This window comes from Sitophilus oryzae, unplaced genomic scaffold (assembly GCF_002938485.1).
Source record: "Sitophilus oryzae breed Bouriz unplaced genomic scaffold, Soryzae_2.0 scaffold_806_pilon_pilon, whole genome shotgun sequence".
In the NCBI taxonomy this organism is placed as follows: domain Eukaryota; kingdom Metazoa; phylum Arthropoda; class Insecta; order Coleoptera; family Curculionidae; genus Sitophilus; species Sitophilus oryzae.
The window spans coordinates 1,324,939-1,345,702 of NW_022147424.1; the positions used below are offsets into that span (position 1 = coordinate 1,324,939).

At 33.2% G+C, this 20,764-nt stretch overlaps 3 protein-coding genes across 5 annotated transcripts in view; 1 reads left to right on the plus strand and 2 right to left on the minus strand.

Annotated features, from left to right (window-relative positions):
- LOC115888655 (43 kDa receptor-associated protein of the synapse homolog) overlaps window positions 1-8,368 on the minus strand; it is a 61,864-nt gene extending 53,496 nt beyond the window's left edge. Inside the window, exons 1-2 of the mRNA XM_030908432.1 lie at window positions 8,204-8,368; window positions 2,754-3,018 (exon numbers count right to left, since the gene is read on the minus strand). Of these exons, the coding sequence (XP_030764292.1) occupies window positions 2,754-3,018; window positions 8,204-8,238 (300 nt within the window). The 5' untranslated portion in view covers window positions 8,239-8,368. The remainder of the gene's footprint in view (window positions 1-2,753; window positions 3,019-8,203) is intronic.
- Window positions 8,369-12,224: 3,856 nt separating this feature from the next.
- LOC115888654 lies at window positions 12,225-16,885 on the plus strand. Its single transcript, XM_030908431.1, has 2 exons — window positions 12,225-13,739; window positions 13,800-16,885. The coding sequence occupies exons 1-2, from the start codon at window positions 12,884-12,886 to the stop codon at window positions 15,002-15,004; spliced, it is 2,061 nt and encodes a 686-aa protein (XP_030764291.1). The 5' UTR covers window positions 12,225-12,883; the 3' UTR covers window positions 15,005-16,885.
- On the minus strand, window positions 15,115-16,788 carry LOC115888657. Of its 3 annotated transcripts, none has more exons than XM_030908434.1 (3): window positions 16,258-16,635; window positions 15,297-16,195; window positions 15,115-15,245 (listed from the first exon to the last, which is right to left on the minus strand). In XM_030908434.1, exons 1-2 carry the CDS (start codon window positions 16,615-16,617, stop codon window positions 15,299-15,301), a joined length of 1,257 nt encoding a protein of 418 aa, XP_030764294.1. In that variant the 5' UTR covers window positions 16,618-16,635; the 3' UTR covers window positions 15,115-15,245; window positions 15,297-15,298. The 3 variants fall into 3 exon arrangements, with proteins under 3 accessions (XP_030764294.1, XP_030764293.1, XP_030764295.1); XM_030908433.1 differs by lacking the exon at window positions 15,115-15,245 and adding an exon at window positions 16,696-16,788 and having other exon boundaries at window positions 15,263-16,195; window positions 16,258-16,638; XM_030908435.1 differs by lacking the exon at window positions 15,115-15,245 and having other exon boundaries at window positions 15,263-15,927; window positions 15,979-16,195.
- Window positions 16,886-20,764: the final 3,879 nt, after the last annotated feature.

Genomic DNA, 20,764 nt, shown 5'->3' on the forward strand with positions numbered 1-20,764 from the left:
TGTCTTAAAAATGAATATTATTGCATTTTTGGCTTCCTTTCTGATCATTTTACGTAATCTTAAGATATTATTAAATATGTTTTGAAGGGATAACTTGGGCCCCCAAAACCAACAATATGCCCAACTGAACAGCCACTACTTATACAGACTGTATGTATACATACATATAAAATAAATAATAACACACGCGTGAGTTTTTGAAGTTATAACAAACTAGTGTGTTATAACTTCAAAGCCACACCATTTTATAGAAATTATTAAGCTTTATTCATAAATTACTAATTCAATTATTTATTTAAATTAACATTAACATTAAATGAAAATGATTTTTTTTGTAGATTCAGAAATTGTAAAACCTTGTATGCCTCCAGATGCTGTCCCTCCACTGCTTGAAATAGACTCTGTCATTACAACGGCTCGTTCTGGAACACTTACAGCACTTTGAATCTTTTTCGCAATCTCTATTTTATTGTTGATGGACTCTTCGATATATCCTTCCGCAACCGTTGCAGATCGCAATCCTCCGTATCTTTTAACCTTGTCATGTTCACTCCTGCATTTGCCAGTAATGTAGCGGATGATCTTCTGATACAATGGCCCGTGTATTGCTCAGGATGTTGTAGGCCCAAGTACTTACGGAAGATCTTCCTGAATCGTTTTTCTTTAAAATCTGACTTGCTGGTTGATAATTTACTATTTATCGTTAAAAAATCGAGATTTATATTATTATAGCTATTCATTTTTTAAATGGAACACCTTATTTTATTTCTTTGTTAGATGGAAAACATTTTTTGTTTTTAAAGCATTTTAGCAAGAAAAATAAAAAAATCTTGGTTCCATGTAAATCATCGTTGTAAATTTTCTCGAATTGGGTTTCCTGGAACTATCCAGGAAGATTTAGGCAGATAAGGGCGTGTATTTAAGGACGAATGTAGGCAGGCAGGCGGGAAGTTCTAGGAAACGGAACAATGCTACAGGTTATCGCGTGCAGGATTTCGTGTTAGGCCTTTATCCAGAAATGTAAGATTTGTTCTTTGTTCCTGGAAATAATACCCGGAACTAGGGAGAACACCGGCGGGTTTATCCTAATCTCTTCGTAATTTATTTCACCTTTATACAGGGGTTTTCATGCAACTGGTTCATTAAAAGTTTTTTAAAATCAAGTTAAGGCTATTTCCATGTGTCCTTTCTTAAATATTTTCTACTTTTAGTTAGTTCTATGTTAGTTCTACTTTTAGTTAGTATTTAGAAGATTTCCGGAAGTTTTGAAAATTATTAATTTTAGAGATTTCTGTGCTCTTTCCGAAGCTTGAATTTGAGTATTTTCCGAGAATATTGTTTAGGTATGTGGAAAAAATAAATAAATTAGTAGTTACTAGTTTATCAGTTACTATTACTATTGCTAGTTTAATTACTAGTTTAATTACTAGTTTAATACTAAATAAACTATTGGAATATGTGGCGGAATTCAATTACTTCGGCAGTTTGATTTCGGATAAGGCCAGTATTGACACTGAAATTCAGCACAGGATTAGCAGCGCCTCAAGAGCATTCTGGAAAGTAAAAGACAGGGTTTTCTAAAATCATGATTTGAGTACAAAAACGAAACTTGCAGTGTACCGAGCAATTATAATCCCCACCATGTTATATGGGAGCGAAACCTGGGTGCCGTACCACCGACAGATGAACGCATTAAACAAGTTGCAACAGAGACACCTTATACAACTCTTAAGAATCCGGTGATTCCATCATGTCTCAAACGTATCGGTCCTTGAAAAAGCTAACTGCGAGAGTATTGAAGTCATGGTTACAAAATCCCGCTTTAGATGGGCTGGTCACGTATGCAGAATGCAAGAAAACCGCATACCAAAATCTATGCTTTACGGTGAGCTTGTAGACGGTAGGCCGGGTGGACAGCTTAAAAGGTACAAGGACATTTTCCACAATCGAATACTCGTCAGCGAGTAATGGCAGCATATGGATAATACTTTTGCTGTTTTTGACACACAGTCTGACACCATAGATAATTTTATTTCTAAATTACATAATCGTTTTCCTTCCATTAAATTTACATATGAAATTGAGATCAACGATGGATTACCATTTCTATTATGTATTATTAGTATTTCTAAAAATACTACTAATTGCCTGGAATTTGATATCTATAGAAAAAATACCACTACACAAGCATATATTCCTAATGAACCATATCATAGTGTTGAACATAAGATGGATAACTTAAATTTCTTAGTTCATATATTACTTAGTTTTCCACTTCTCAACGAAAGATATAAAATAGAAAGAAATTACACTAGGAATGTAGCCGAGCGTAATGGATATGTTTCTGCATTAGTTGATAAAATAATTAGAAAACGTAGGTATAGGTTTGTGATTTCTAAAAAGTTGACTGTTCAAGTGGAGAAAGATACGTAAAAATATTTTTCAATACCGTTTGATAGAGAGTTATCTTTGTGTATAGTGCTAATAATAAATTACAACAATTATCCTAAAGATAAAACGTCTCCACTGGAAAGGTCGGGTATTTATGGAATTTCATGTAAAGATTGTAATAAAAAATATGTATGAATTATGGATGATCAATATTAACTAGAGTTAAAGAACGTATGGCTCAAATAAGATATAGTAAACAGGATAAATCTTGCAACGCTGAACATATTGTTGTCGCAAGACCAAGACTAAGGAAGTCTTGGTCTTGGTTTTGTATTTGTCCATCACTACACAACATTACTTACTTTTCTTTTCGCTATGCTGTGTCTAAACTTCGCCCTACAAGCATTGAAACAGCCAAAGGTAAATATAGGTCTTCTAGGAGCTCTAACTTCCGTATAGGTGTCTCTGTGTAAACTGGAATACGAGTCGTTCCAAGGCCAAGCGTGATCTAAACCATCGAGGGGATGTCTGGACCCATCCGGGGAAGACAGGAGTCTGGTAGCTGAGAGCTGATGGCTAACTCCAGCGTTGGTGTTGTGGTATATGTTGTTAAAGTTGCTGAAATTGCTGAAAAAAACAATCACAATTTCAATCCTCAACAAAGCGACGATTTTTTTTATTATATACCGTGAACAAGATGTGTTTAAAAAAGCGCATCACCCACCGACTAAAACAGCAAACGGGAGACGTAATCGCGGCCAGAGAGTTCGTTGACCCCGGCTTGCGTTCGGCGGCGTTCAAGATGTAACGGGGACAGTCGCATCTTCGCGCTGTCCTCATACCCGTTACATAATTTGTTTGCCTACATTTTCATATATTTTAACGTAAATTTAAAGTGTTTTAACATTTCACGTTTTACTTTTTCTCTTTCTCAGAGAGATGTAGATGTCTTATTGGAAAATCCATACTGCATAATTTAATAAAGAATTATGACAGTTTAATATAATTGTATGAGACCGAGACTTTCAGTCTATTTTCTTTTTAATTTACAAGTCAGGACTCTCTGAGAAATATGTGTATAATAATAGCAAGTTTCAAGAAAAACGGTTTACCAATATCACCAAAAATAAACGAAATATGTTAATGTTATTTACCCTTTCTAGAGCTGTAAATTTCTCAAGCAGCATACTAGAGCATATGTTCATACGAACTTTATTTTTATCTGTAGAATCGCCCACTGAAATTTCGGACACCATTTCTTTGACACCCTGTATGTTTAATTGTTAAGCTTCTTCCTCGAAATTAGTTGAATAAATTAGCGGTTTCAATTAGGGTTAAAGTTTGTTCCCCTAATTCCAATGTATGCATTCAGAACGTTAAAATTAGTGGTAGTAAATTTAAATCAGTACAAAAAGGGGAACAAACTTTTAACTTTTGCAGCTAATTATAATTTAAAATTTACGAGTAATGGCATTTTGTCGTTTGATTACCATCCATATTGTGGTTTGGTTTGGTAATAAAAATTTTATTGTTTTATATGTTAATTATTTGGCTTTATGGTTAAAACTGACTATCGCAATCTGTTACTAGGATATTTTATTAGTTTTAATTATGCTTTTTAAGCATTGTGAATGATCGTAAACTTTTAAGTACAAAGTAAAATTGAAACCACTTGTTTATTTTATTAAATTCTAGGTACTGAATGAGGCTATACGTTTAAAGTACTGAAATGTTCTCAATAAGCAATAGGTAATAACTTCTATTAAAATAAACAGCAATTAAAATGATTAATGATTTTAGGCAATTTACATGAGTTGTAAGCTTCAGATACAAAAATATAACAATTTTTTTTATCATAATATTTAAAACTGTGATACACATATTGTATTTTTACATATTAGATATACTATACAGGGTGAGTCTTTTAAAAGAAAATTTTGTATGTCTGAAAAAAAGGAAGTTTTTTTAATTCTTAAACGGCCTACACACGTAACGATTTATCGTACTGCATGCAGTACGATATCCATCGAAACTGCCGCATTAACGATAAATCGTAGCGTGTGTAGGGAAATTAGATGGTTTGCAGTATGCAGTGGTCAAATCGTTTGCAGTACGGAGCTTCCGTAAAATATCGTATCAACGGGTCGTGTCTGGGGTGGGGTTTGAACGTGTGGAGTGTATTCCCTGCCGCAGCGAGCAGTTACGATATAATTTTTATTTATTTTTGGTTTAATCAATATTATGGATTTAAAAAATAAGACGTTCTGGGAAGACTTTATTGACTTATATAGAGAAAATAGATGCCTATGGGACGTGAAATCAAAAGATTATGCAAATAAAATGAAAAAAAAATCTTTCTCTCCAGCAACCACTTTTTACACCATTTCGCTTTTTGATTTCTTTTTGTTCATCATCTTCATCTATCACCAATACCGCAGCTTCAAGCACGGCAACTTTCTTCTTTGAAATTCTTGACATAACGGTAGCCCTTCTCGACGAAAAGTGAATAATCTGAACTGCGGCAGTACAATGTGTTGCATCGTGTGTACAAAAAATGGCTGTACTGCAAGTCGTACGATTTTCTTTACGATCTGCAGTTCAACGCGCAGTACGATAAATCGTTACATGTGTAGGCCGTTTTAAGGACAAAAACATAATAACATAAAATTGTATAAGAGTTTCTTGCCTTGAACTGCTAATATAGAAATTAATTCCACGCTGTGTTCGTCATAATGTGGATCAACCTGCTCTCACTACCGGTTTCGGAGCCCTACCCCATCATCAGGTGAGCTTGGGTATTTCCACAAAACGACGAGCATAGCGCAGAGTATATACATACTAGAGGTGGGAATTCTAGTTCCTTAGTTCTAGTTCCTCCAGAGGAATAGTTCCTTGAACTAGGTCTTTAGTTCACAATAGTTCCCGACTAACATTGACATCTCCCTTGCTTGCTAATGCGTTTCGTTGTCAGTCAGAACTATTCACAGTATGATCTGTATAATTTTTATATTGTACGGAGATATAACGAGACGGGTAATTGTGTATGTTAAAAACATATAGTTAAGTTTTATTGCAGATAAAAAAAATAAAAAAAAACCCAAATCAGAATTTAAAAAACGATTTTACGAAAAATTGCATTTTTTCTCACTTCAAGTTCTTTGTTTTTGTCTAAAAATTCAGAATATCTACTTCATTTTATAAGATATTTCTTAATTTTAGGGACCTAAAGTGAAACATTCCCATAAAATATTTAAAAAACAAACTAAAAATCAAAAACAGTATCCACGACAATTTTCTGTGGTAATTACGCCGGCCGTGGCAATAGACAAGGCCGAATCCATCGTCGTCGCCTTGTATTATATCTCGGAAATGCCGACTGAATAGATTCTCGTGAACTAGTCTTTTAATAGTTCCTCTATGTCCGGATCCGATAACATATGGCTGGCACTCCCCACGCCTGCCTAGCATCAATCGCGCTGGCTGATCCATACGTAAACTAGTCTTTTATTTAGTTCCTCTAGTTCCTTTAGGTCCGGATCCGATAACATACGGCATACGGCGGGCACTCCCCACTCCTGCCTAGCATCGATCGCGCTGGCCCGATCCATTCGTACGTAAACTAGTCTTTTATTTAGTTTATACTCTGTTTTTTTTCTCAGGTAAGATTTCGACAGACGATGACAGAAGAAAAGCAGATGACGTCCCATACCAATCTATTTATTTTACTAAAAAAAGTTTCTAATAATTTTTAAGTTTACTGTGGATGGGTTTAAATATAAATCCGTCATACGTCGTCTCTTGTTGTTCTAGTTCCCTTTCATTCCGGGTCGGAATAGTTCATTGGAACTAGTTCGTTCACGAACTACACACCTCTAATACACGTCTCTTGTTGTTTTTAACCAGTTTTATTGGTTTATTTAAAAAATGACAGACGTATTTCAATTTTATTGGTTTGACGGAACGATGAACGACAAACGGACGCCGATGCGTATGAACTCGCCTTTAGATTTTTGACGCTTGTCAAAGTCTTGCCCAATTAAAGGTTATAATTTTGTGACAACTTCTGTCAAATACCCTTCGTTTTGGAAGATGATGCATTTTGATTCGTGTTATTACGTGTGTTTTGTGTCTTTTGAAGTCAAGCGGAAGAAAAATCGAGTGAAAATTAACTGTAGAACCCAGAGCACAGTTTATGGTTAATACTCGCTGCCCAGGCAGAAAGTCTTATACAGCCACCAAAGCAGCCACCAATAAAGTTCGTATACCATCTCGTCGTAGATAAGTGAATCTCGAATATGGTAGAAGGATCAAACTAAACACATACTAAAAACTGGAGTAGCTGTAAAATATCGACATCATACGATAGATAAATAATGGATTTTAGTACTGCAGAAAAATAATGTCAAAAGGTACTGGTTTAAAAAAATTAAGATTAAAGTTAATTAATCAACCTGTGAGGTATAAAATTTGGTAAGTGTTATTATTAATAAAATAGTTTGTTTTATTGATGTTGTTTTATTTATTGCTGCGGAATATTACAAATTTGTATTTGTACATAAGTTATATTGATAAATATAATCATAAATGCGGGAAGTTTTATAAAGCTTGAAAGTAAGAAATAGTTCTTTTTTATATTTTTTTGGTATGTGGTTGTTTGTTTTGTATTAACACGTACCTTTTTTTATTAAATAAGATAACTCGATTATATTTTTTCAGTTTTATACAGTTTTTCTCATAATCTGTTTGTCAGTCAAATTTTAAATACATATATTAATTTCCTGCTATGCGTTCCAGTTGTACCAACTTATTTAGACAGACTATAGTTCCTCTAGGTCCGGATCCGATAACGTACGGCTGGCACTCCCCACTCCTGCCTACCATCGGGCTACGCGCGCTAGCCGATCCGTCGCATATTATTCTATATCGGTCACAGTCTCGATCCCGGAACAGGTCCTGAGGAACTAGTTCTTTGAAAAACCAGGAACTAGTTCCTTTCATTCCGGGGTCGGAATAGTTCATTGGAACTAGTTCGTTCACGAACTACACACCTCTAATACATAGAACTTGTCGTAAAGTAGCGGTAAGATATTAAGTAATAATTATTTTCCATTATATATTTTGGGCTAGCCGAAAAAAGCCTTTATTTACTATCGATAGTTGTGCCTCGGTGGTACGAAAGTACTACCATTGCACACAGTCCGCTATCTCGCGATGCGGGACTTAATTGCACATTGAAAATTGCAAAATAAAACACTAAATCAATTTAGTGTTTTATTTTGCAATTTTCAATTATTTTGGGCAATTTATATCAGTTATAGGCTTCAGATGCGAAAATAAATATATTTTTTTCATAATACATTAAGTTATGATATACATATTGTATTAGATAAAACTACAATATGTTGTGGCAAATAAAAATGATGTACATTGTAAAAGAATAATATGCACAGTTGCACAGATACTTATTTATAAATATTAAATTTTATAAACCTACTATACAGGGAAAAAAACGAAAATTTTTTATTTTCGAAAAAAATATGAAATTTTTTAAATCTTGATGAAAAAACATAATATGACAACATAAGTACTATGTTAGTACTATATAGACTTAACAGAAAAAAATCCCGTGGTTCTCAGAATTTAAGGAAAAAATACATATTTTTTAAATTTTCAAAGTAAAATAACTGGATTTTTTGGACTTATTTGAAATAACGGCAAAGAGAAAATACAGTTCTTTTGTCGAGATCTATCAAGCCTAAAAATATTTCCATTTGTTTAAGACTCACGTTATATGTAAATTATTAAAACTTACTTAAAATCCCTCGAGTTTAGTGACTCCCAAGACATTCTCTCTTAATGTACTTCGACACGACATACAATACCGAGACCGAAAGCCAAACGCTTTATCGTTTTTAACCTCTTTTTAATACCGCAACTCTTAACCTTTTTAACAAAACGGAACATATTTTTATTCGTTTTTAACATTTTTTTTTTTTTTTTTAGATTATTTTAAAACAAGAACTTAAAATAATATCAATGCGTCTCGAATGGTAGTCTAGAAGCTATTATCTAACAACTATCACCTCTGTTCGTCGCCTGATTTCCCTCTCCCTAGTTTGTGAATAATATTTTAAAAATCAATAATTTTGTTTATGTATTCAGAGTGTCTTAAAAATGAATATTATTGCATTTTTGGCTTCCTTTCTGATCATTTTACGTAATCTTAAGATATTATTAAATATGTTTTGAAGGGATAACTTGGGCCCCCAAAACCAACAATATGCCCAACTGAACAGCCACTACTTATACAGACTGTATGTATACATACATATAAAATAAATAATAACACACGCGTGAGTTTTTGTAGTTATAACAAACTAGTGTGTATTAACTTCAAAGCCACACCATTTTATAGAAATTATTAAGCTTTATCCATAAATTACTAATTCAATTATTTATTTAAATTAACATTAACATTAAATGAAAATTATTTTTTTTTGTAGATTCAGAAATTGTAAAACCTTGTATGCCTCCAGATGCTGTCCCTCCACTGCTTGAAATAGACTCTGTCATTACAACGGCTCGTTCTGGAACACTTACAGCACCTTGAATCCTTTTCGCAATCTCTATTTTATTATTGATGGACTCTTCGATATATCCTTCCGCAACCGTTGCAGATCGCCATGCTCCGTGTCTTTTTAACGTTGTCATGTTCACTCCTGCATTTGCCAGTAATGTAGCGGATGATCTTCTGATACAATGGCCTGTGTATTGCTCAGGATGTTGTAGGCCCAAGTACTTACGGAAGATCTTCCTGAATCGTTTTTCTTTAAAATCTGACTTGCTGGTTGATAATTTACTGTTTATCGTTAAAAAATCGAGATTTATCTAATGACGTCGTAATATCAGTGCTATTTATAGCTATTCGTTTTTTAAATGGAACACCCTATTTTATTTCTTTGTTAGATGGAAAACATTTTTTGTTTTTAAAGCATTTTAGCAAGAAAAATAAAAAAATCTTGGTTCCATGTAAATCATCGTTGTAAATTTTCTCGAATTGGGTTTCCTGGAACTATCCAGGAAGATTTAGGCAGATAAGGGCGTGTATTTAAGGACGAATATAGGCAGGCAGGCGGGAAGTTCTAGGAAACGGAACAATGCTACAGGTTATCGCGTGCAGGATTTCGTGTTAGGCCTTTATCCAGAAATGTAAGATTTGTTCTTTGTTCCTGGAAATAATACCCGGAACTAGGGAGGAGAACACCGGCGGGTTTATCCTAATCTCTTCGTAATTTATTTCACCTTTATACAGGGGTTTTCATGCAACTGGTTCATTAAAAGTTTTTAAAATCAAGTTAAGGCTATTTCCATGTGTCCTTTCTTAAATATTTTCTACTTTTAGTTAGTTCTATGTTAGTTCTACTTTTAGTTAGTATTTAGAAGATTTCCGGAAGTTTTGAAAATTATTAATTTTAGAGATTTCTGTGCTCTTTCCGAAGCTTGAATTTGAGTATTTTCCGAGAATATTGTTTAGGTATGTGGAAAAAATAAATAAATTAGTAGTTACTAGTTTATCAGTTACTATTACTATTAGTTTAGTACTAAATAAACTATTGGAATATGTGGCGGAATTCAATTACCTTGGCAGTTTGATTTCGGATAAGGCCAGTATTGACTCTGAAATCCAGCACAGGATTAGCAGCGCCTCAAGAGCATTCTGGAAATTAAAGGACAGAGTTTTCTACAATCATGACTTGAGTACAAAATCGAAACTTGCAGTGTACCGAGCAATTATAATCCCCACCATGTTATATTGGAGCGAAACCTGGGTGCCGTACCACCGACAGATGAACGCATTAAACAAGTTGCAACAGAGACACTTTAGACAACTCTTAAGAATCCGGTGATTCCATCATGTCTCAAACGTATCGGTCCTTGAAAAAGCTAACTGCCAGAGTATTGAAGTCATGGTTACAAAATCCCGCTTTAGATGGGCTGGTCACGTATGCAGAATGCAAGAAAACCGCATACCAAAATCTATGCTTTACGGTGAGCTTGTAGACGGTAGGCCGGGTGGACAGCTTAAAAGGTACAAGGACATTTTCCACAAAAACTTAAAGGGAATTATCATGCAGAATGAGTGGGAAGAAGCAGTTCACAATAGAACTCATTGGAGAAGAATTGTAAACTCATTTAACAGCAACAACCAAAAAGTAAAGAGGCAACAAAGCAATAAAACTTTTGAATGTCCAGAGTGCGGTAGGCAGATAACATCACGTATCGGGCTTTTCAGTCACAGGAAAGCTTATGAAAGAAAAAACGCTTTGCGTGAACATCTTCTGATGCGAATCAAATACTCGTCAGCGAGTAATGGCAGCATATGGATAATACTTTTGCTGTTTTTGACACACAGTCTGACACCATAGATAATTTTATTTCTAAATTACATAATCGTTTTCCTTCCATTAAATTTACATATGAAATTGAGATCAACGATGGATTACCATTTCTATATGTATTATTAGTATTTCTAAAAATACTACTAATTGCCTGGAATATGATATCTATAGAAAAAATGCCACTATACGAGCATATATTCCCAATGAGCCATATCATAGTGTTGAATATAAGATGGATAACTTAAATTTCTTAGTTCATATATTACTTAGTTTCCACTTCTCAACGAAAGATATAAAATAGAAAGAAATTACATTAGGAATGTAGCTGAGTGTAATGGATATGCTTTTTTATTAGTTGATAAAATAATTAGAAAACGTAGGTATAAGTTTCTGATTTCTGAAAATTTAACTTTTCAAGTGGAGAAAGATAAGTCAAAATATTTTTCAATACCGTTTGATAGAGAGTTATCCCGTGGTTTAAAAAGAATTTTTAAGAATGTCAATTATAAACTTGTGTATAGTGCTAATAATAAATTACAACAATTATTAGGTAATTCTAAAGATAAAATATCCCCACTGGAAAGGTCGGGTATTTATGAAATTTCATGTAAAGATTAGGTACCCATACACCAGCGTTCTTTCCTGCAGGAATGTCTAATCCCGCTGGAAAGAACGCCAGTTAGTGGGTATATGCACGACACATGCACCTTCCGTCTTTCTTGTCAGGATCTACTGGCGTTCCAGCCCGACAAGATAAAACGTGTAAAAATTTGTATTAGTGGTTTGGGGTCATTTCATTTGAGAGATGATATCCGTGTGTTCTCTCCTGTTAGGAAAGTCTGTTGTTAAAACGCCAGGTAGTTTTTTTAAGTCTTAGATATTTATTAGCTAGTTAGTGTTTTACGAATTAATTACGATGAATTTTTGTATGTATGGACTAACTAATTTTAACAGTTCATCAAATGTTATTAGGATCCATTCTTAAATAATTTTGGAAATCGGTAGGCTCACTTGTCCGTAATTCTCGTAACAGATTCATATTGCTGTACATTTTCCGTTTCTGAAGCCACTTCTTTGACCACATGCGGCGTTTCTGCTTTTTCTTAAACAAAACTTCAGTTGCAATACCAAATACAGCAATTGCAATTATTCTTTTAGGTTTCATCTTAATATTAATAGTTTAATAATAATAAAAATAAATATTAATATTATTATTCAAAGCACACCACTTGTTTACTTGTATTTGCACAACACAAATTTTATAAAAGTCAAATCTCACGATCCTTAGTAAAATGATCATCTAGCGGGGAAAATTTTAATAATCGTGTCACATTTACAGTACAACAAACTAAATCCTTTAAAAACTGCAACGAAAGGTATTTTGTGTAAGTGGACTTTGCAAGGAATATAACTCCTTCAAAAAGAACAGCCCAGCTAACAAAGTTGTTCTATAAATTTAAGCTAATAGAACATTTATATCCTATTAAAGTTTTATAGATATATCTAGGACACTAAATTACTGTATTAATGGAGCATATGAGACTATTTTGTTTTCAAGAACTGAATTGTTCTTTAAACTCATTGCAAGAACGTTCTTAGGGCATATATTATAGAACAGTTATAAGACCAGTGTAAAATTTGCTCTATAAGGATGCTCTGTGACATAATTTTACAGCAACGTGCTTATAGAATCAAATTATTGTAAAGCCGATGCAAAATAGAGCTCAAAAGGACAAAACCACACCCTGTACAACTCTTATACAATTATCCCATAATGTCGCCTGTACAGTCTTAATAGAACTATTGTATAAGAGTTTGGTATGTGACGATTATGCTACGAATACCAAATAGCAAATATGGAAGCTGCTATCGAACTTAAAAGGGAGCAGCTCTATAAGGTTATTTTATAGAATAATAATGTAGTTCTTATACAATAATTATAAAGCAAATTTTTGTTTTTTCCATCTTTTTTGTTCCTTATAAAAACGCTACAGAATTAGGTACAATATCTCAATTATTATTGACTCCATTTTGTTTTAAGTGTACAGGTTTTGGGCAACGTCCGAGAGAACGTCTTGTTTAAAGTAGTAATAATGTCTTTTAGTGGTAAATGGAAGAAAGTAAAAAAAAGTGGGGCATTTCGGAGGCAAACGAAAAAAATTTATGAAAGTTTATTAAGCAATAGTGTTCATTTAAATCACTCTACCACTGCTACAAGTGATTTCCAAGAGGTTAAAGTGCCTGATAAAACAGTATTACAAGAAGACAGTGCCACAGTGAGCGAGGAAGAACAAAATACCATAAATTTCGACACAGAAAGGCAAAAAGATGGAGAAGAAATTATAAAAAGAAACGATTGGCTAATAGAGCTTCAAAATTTTGAAGAAGATGATTCAGTAATATCAGAATTAGAACAAAACGCCGAGTTTGCAAGAGATCTCCGGATGTGGGCGGTCAAATTTAATATCTCACATTCGGCGTTGAGGGATTTGTTTAAAGGAATTAACAAGCGTTTACCGGGTATTCTTCCTGCAGATCCAAGAACGTTTTTGGAGACTTGCCAAACTGTCATTATGACTAAGGTTGGAAGCGGCGATTACTGGCACCATGGTTTTGAGGCCTGTTTGAGGGAAGCTTTAACACCAATGCAAAACTTGCCAAAAATCATAAGTGTGAACATAAATGTGGATGGATTGCCTATTTACAAAAGTAGTAAAATTGAATTTTGGCCCATAGTTTTTAACATTTATGAGTTACCTCAAGTAAAACCTATGATCATCGGCATATATTGCGGTTCAGGAAAACCGTCCAGTTTAACGGCATTTTTACAACCATTTGTTACTGAAGCTCAAACAATCTTTTCGGAAGGACTCCTAATGAATGGAGTTCGAATTGATATCCAGCTGAGATGTTTTATATGCGACTCACCAGCCAGGGCGTTCATTAAAGGTAAGTAAAAATGTTTATAAACTGTGAATAAGTATAGTACTTTCACGTATCATTTTTTAGGTGTTGCAAACTTCAACAGTAAGCACGGGTGCTTAAAATGTACAACGGTCGGCGAATACTCTCATATTTCGCACACTGTGTTTTTTCCTAGAGCTGACTGCGAGAGAAGAACAAATGAAAATTTTCGTGCTAGACAATACGGGTCACATCATAAACAGGACTCTCCTTTACTCCTTTTGCCCATAGATATGATTAAGGATTTTCCCGTAGGAGACTCACTACATTTACTGGATTTGGGTGTCATGAAGAAATGTTTGTTAGGCTGGAGGGATGGCAGCTTTGGTAGCTACAAAACAAAATGGTGCGCCAGGGATATAGATAAAGTTTCAAAGTTTTTGGAAAAATGTAAAATGCCCTCCGAGTTCCATAGGTCTGTGCGTGGTTTGGACGTTTTATGTCACTGGAAAGGTACAGAATACCGCACATTTTTACATTACCTAGGAATAATTATACTCAAAGATGTCCTGGCCCCTGAAGTATACCTACATTTTCTACTTTTTTTCTGTGCGGTGACTATATGTTCATCAAATTTATATAAACATTTTCTGGATTTAGCAGAAACCTTACTCGATAATTATGTAGAATACTACAGAGACTTCTACGGGGAAGATTATATTACCAGCAACGTACATAATTTGACACATTTGGTTGAAGAAGTGAAAAATTTTGGTACATTGTCATCTTTTAATGCTTATCCCTTTGAAAACAAACTTTTTCAAATAAAAAAATTATTAAGAAATGGTAACTTACCTCTGGCACAAGTTGCTAAAAGGATAAGTGAAATAATAAAAATGGAAAATGCTCTCTTAAAAGAAAATCATTCTGTGGGTTTCCAACACTTTCCCAAATTAAAAAATGATAATGGTACAGGACATTTTTTTAAATTAGAGCTTAAAGAATATTCTTTGTCATCGGATTACCAAAATAAGTGGTTTTTAACTCAGAATAATAATGTTGTTACTTTCCATTATGCATTGTTAAATGATGAAGGAAAGACACTTATATATGGTTCCCCTGTAAAAGATTTGGCGGATGTTTTTGATGTGCCTATCAAATCATCTTATTTGAACATTTTTAAATCAAACCTAGTAGAATATAAATCTCCAAATCAATATTTAATATCTGAAATTAAGAGTAAGGTGGTCGCTATAGAATATAATGGAACAACTGTATTCTTTCCTTTATTACATTGTTTACAAAAATAAAATGTTAATACAGGTTTAACAACATAAAAAAAACGCGCTTTATACCTAAGATTATTATATTATTTGGAGAGTAAGTAAGTAAAGTAGTAAAGTAATTAGGAACTTTTTATGCTTACATATTAAAAAATACCTATGTAATATAACACAAACTAAAATAAACAGTATTCTTAAAAAAAATAAAACAATTTTCTTTTCTTTGGCATTGTAGCAATACTACTACAACTCCTAAAACCCAACCTTCCTAAAAACATTAATTTAAAATGTATCCACAATAGAATGATTCATACTTAACCATCAGTCACTTCGTTCTTCCACTTCATGGTCATGGTCCTCTTTATGCGGAACATCCCCGGAAATATCCTTAGAAGTGTCATTTTGAGATGCGATTTTTTTGGACCGCCTTTTAACCGTTGATGCGCGCGAAAAGTCGCTTTTGCTACGTCTCGTTGAGTTTCTAATTACATTTTTAAAAAATTCCTCGCAATCTTTATGCGTAAAACTTTTGTCTGACAACTGTATGACATTATAAAAAAGTAAGATAACGTTTTTGTACATTTTAAATGCCACTTTTTCTCTTTCGCCTCTTGCGCCACCAGCCCACGAACATAAGGTCATAAATTTTCTTGTAAACATTCTATCTACTAAAGTGAAGCTATTATTTACCCCATGACCATCTCCTCTTTTGCCACAGACGTAGCTTAGTTTCTCAGTCTTCTCTTTCATTATTTCTTTATCTCGTAAACTTTCTTCGAGTGCATCTAAGTCTTCAATGGTTTCAATTTGCTTTATAGAATCATTTTGGACAATGGGAGTTGCTTTTTTACAGGTGCAATTAATATTCGACACCTTCCCTGCCACTACATCCCCCATGGCCTCTAATTTGGATAACTGTTGCAATATTTTTAATTGATTTTCACTCGTTCCTAAATTTTGCAAAGTTTCAATAATTAAATTTTGGTTACTTATAATTATACTTTGATTCCCAAGAATGGTTGATAATGCGCTGGTTGGTAATACGTCATTTATCGTAGCAGTTAAACATGATGATTGTTCGACTGAATAATTGTTATCGCTTATTTGGTCTGCATTTATATACGAGTAGACAACGTTTTGTTCAGAACTGTCAGTAACTAAAGTATTTTCTGATGAGATGCCGTATTCAATAGTTTTAGATGTAGTCGCGTCTGCATCCTATAAAGTACAAAATTAAAATGCTTTATGCCTTCCATATGGAAAAAAACGGGAAAACTTACCGTGCAAACAGCCTTTATTGCCATTTCGTTAAAGTCATACCCAGATGTGCTTTTTTTGGGGAGCATAACTCTAACTCGTTTTGGCCTTGGTACTACCTCTGGTTCCTCTGACTCAGTTGAATCTTCTTTTTTAAGCATAGCTCGTAACTCCTTTTCAGCAGTTTCATATGTTTCCAATTCTCTTCTTTTCAATTTACAGCTCATTTGGAACCAGGAATCTTCAGGGATAGACGTCCCTATTTTAATAAGTTTTTCTGCCTTCATTTTTGGCCAAAAAAGTATCCCTTCTTGTTCCCAAGCCTGGGGGACTACGGTTAGTTGCTTAGAACCTTTTTCTATTGTCTCGACTATTTTATACATTTTTTGTTTGTTAAAACAATGCTAAAACAATAACTTAAACAAATAATTAATCTGGAATTATGCCTAATAACAACATACCTTTTATGAAATCACCGTTAAAAAATATCCTAAACAACTATAAACAGAAAGGCAACAGGTACCAAAATTGTACCAAAATATTGTTAAATAAGTTTTGAGGTTATGTTTACAAATATGTTGTCACATCACCACCTCCACACAAGGCCATCAACCTTTTTCAATATGGCGGAGATAGAAGTGCTTTATTTGGCGCGTATTTTAAACCCTGTTTTATTTTATTTCCAAATAGACATTTTTCACACAATGTCGGGTTAGATTACGTAATATTTCTAAGTTCTAAGAAAAGAGTCTAAAGTTCTCCACATAAGTATGGAATTTTTTGTATTATTACTTTTATGAAAACATCAGTTAGTTACTTTTTATAAAATGGTCTGCTTTCTCAAAAAATAGGTAGTGTTAAAATATTCAAACTTGAAGTACCATGTATAGGGTGTTCAAAATCATCGGAAAAAGAAATAACCAGAAATATATGACAGAAAATAGCGATATACAGTACGTCTGTTCGTTCTGTAGCTACGGGGTATCCGTGAGAGGGGAAACGAAATTCTCTCGATGTTTTTCGTAAAAAATTAGACGGCGCGTCCCATCAATAAAAATTCGACAAATTTGCAAGTAGCCAATAAAATGAGTGGGCGGAGCGATTTGCGGTGACGTACTCGTCAAGTCGACGTATAAAATATATTGCTGTTTATTTAAATGTTTTTTGTCCGCATTCCTTTCATAGACACAGATCCAGCAGACGTACTGTAAACTAAATATTCAATTCCAAACACTTACCTACCATAGTTTAGAATTTACTGAACGTTTAATAAATATATACTATTATGGACAGTATAGGAAGTTACTTGTCTTAGTAAAAGCCTTGGTAAATGCTCTTGGAATTATAAACTACACTGGCTTGGATCAAATAATATGGAATAGTTTTTCTATGTTTTGCAGCATTACACTAATGGGAATAACTTTAAACTATAATAGGTGAGGATAACTAAAAAATATAATATGTGTTTCAAGATTTTATATAGAAAAAAAAACTAAATACCTTTTTGGGGGTTCGTAAGTAAAACTAACGCTTAGCTTAGTTTTCTTTACTCTTTCTCATTACATAGGGCATTGTGGTAAAGACGTAATTCCTTTTTTTTGCATAGTTTTTCAATAAAATATTGGATATTCTGAACAAGATGGATTTAATAATAAATTCTGACGTATGTGAGGGTCAGTTGTGACCTAAAAAAAGACTTACATCCAGGCCATTTATATTTTCAAATGTCAATGTTGTCAATATCTTTCTGTGATCTTTTCGATGTAAAAAGCTTGATTCTTTTTCCAATATTTTACTTATAGTGAAGTAAGTGTAAGCAGTAGCCATAAATACATCCTCACTAGAGTAACAGAGGCTTTTACCACTACCGGCCTTTCAGGCTAAAGGTAAACAATTTAATAATGCGCTGCCTTCGCCGCCATATTTGCCTTGCCCATATCATGTTGATTGGCCTTGAGTCCAGGTGGTGGTGTGTATATTTGCATGAAATGAAACGTTTAAATAGCCTAAAGTTCTATAAAGGTTCCTGTAACTTACAGTTACAGAATTAAATTGTTCTGTTATAGTTCTGTTATTGCATCAACATCATCGTGCTCACATGCTGTCAATAGTGTCAATCAACGTAAATCTAAACTTCTGCAGTGTTGCCACTTTGATATATAATATGTAATGTAATACATATACAATACATGAATTAATTAACCATGTGACATTCAAATCAATATAGCTATAAGAATGTAGGTATTTAGGGCACTTAATTGGTAATTTAATAGGTCATCCTTGTTGTTAAGGAAAAACTTACCGTAACCATGAAATATGACAACATGACGGATATTAATTATTAATATTTTATATTGTATAGTAGCTACTTATGAAGCATATTTGCTCTTTAACCATTGCTATTGACACAAAAATGTCATATTTCAGAATCCATGTTGGAAGTACAAACGAGGCCTTTTTCTGGCGGCCATTTTGTGAAGAAAAGGGAAAAATTGTGTTTACTAGCATATTTCTAATAAAGGATCAACGATAAAGGTGGAAAGCGTTTTATTATTACTGAGAAAGATATTAGGATAAAAAATTTACTTTTTATTTTTGATTTTTAGTTTTTTTACCATATAAAATTTCAGAACTATGATAATAGTAAGATAAATTGAGAGCGCGTCAAAAATATGTTATTATTACCCACATATTTCACCATAAAACTTGTTTCGCATTAAAATTGTCTTTCTTGACTCCACAAACCAACTTATAAAAATGTGTAATGACTTTTCAGATTATATTTTATTGTTTTAGGGTGTCCATTTTAATTTCCGACCAGGTAGTAGTGCAGCGTTATAGTTTTGTTTATAGTTATACCAAACAGAAATACTAAAACGATTTAAACATTTTTAAATATAGTACCATGCAACAAAATAATTGCATAATGAAAAGTTTATGCACACTTTAAGAATATTAAACTAAAAAGTTCTTTTTGTAGTCCTTTTGCTATACCAGTAGGTACTCTAAGACAGCAGTTTCGAACTGGTACAGAAATTTTATAGGATTGTTTGTAACCATTGTTTTAAAAAGTTCTGTAAGACATCTTAGAATGTTTATACAACAATTCTATAAATGTTTTCTGCAGAAGTAAGAAAACAATTAAAAGGCTAAAAAGTTCTATAAAACGGTGCCCATTTCTATCGTACAAGTGTTCTAACAACGTTTTAAAAATGTTCTTAGAACAAACACTATTCTATAAAAATTGCTCTGGAAACGTTCTTACGATTTTTATAGAACATCAAATTGTTACCTGGGAGGCCAGTCTTACAGTAAAAACTGACAGGAAATTTAACAAGATTGCGTTTGTGTTAGTGGGATTGGACCTTCGTTCTTTCCTTTCAATTTTTTGACAAGAAAGAACGCATAAGGAAAGAATTACAGGAAAGAACGCTGGTGTATGAGAACCTATTGTAATAAAAAATATGTTGGACAAATTATGAATGTTATCAAATTAATTAGCTATATATATATATATATATATATATATATATATATATATATATATATATATATATATATATATATATATATATATATATATATATATATATCAATATTATATATCATCAATCAATCATCTATATATCATCTATATATATATATATATATATATATATATATATATATATATATATCAATATTATATATGATCAATATTAACTATATAGAGTTAAAGAACGTATGGCTCAGATAAGATATAGTAAACAGGATAAATCTTGCGTCGCTAAACATATTATTGCCGCAAGACCAAGACTAAGGGAGTCTTGATCTTGGATTTGCTCATTACTACAACATTACTTACTTTTCTCTTCGCTATGCTGTGTCTAAACTTCGCCCTGCAAGCGTTGAAACAGCCAAAGGTAAATATAGGTCTTCTAGGAGCTCTGACTTCGGTATAGGTGTCTCTGTGTAAACTGGAATACGAGTCGTTCCAAGGCCAAGCGTGATCTAAACCATCGAGGGGATGTCTGGACCCATCCGGGGAAGACAGGAGTCTCGTAGCTGAGAGCTGATGGCTAACTCCAGCGTTGGTGTTGTGGTATATGTTGTTAAAGTTGCTGAAATTGCTGAAAAAAACAATCACAATTTCAATCCTCAACAAAGATTTTTTTTATTATACAGGGTTGTTCACCACATACGACACGGAGTATAGTAGCTAAACGATTATATTTTTACAAATTTCAAGTTTTGGGTTCGATGTAGGACTATTAGAGGTACAATTTAAAAATAATTTTACAAGATACAAGTATCCCAAATAAGTAAAAATATCAAAGTTGTATTTTTTTAAATGGAATACCCTGTATATTATTAAATTTTTATTTTCTACGATTAAAATAAAAGGTAAATTTGATTAAGGTTTATTATACTTAAACCTTACCGTTTTGAAATATTTTCAATTTTGTGAAATTGCAGTAAAAATTTTAAGGCTTCATTTCTCCAAAGGGTATCAAAGTTTTAATACTAAATATTTACTGAAGTTTATTTATT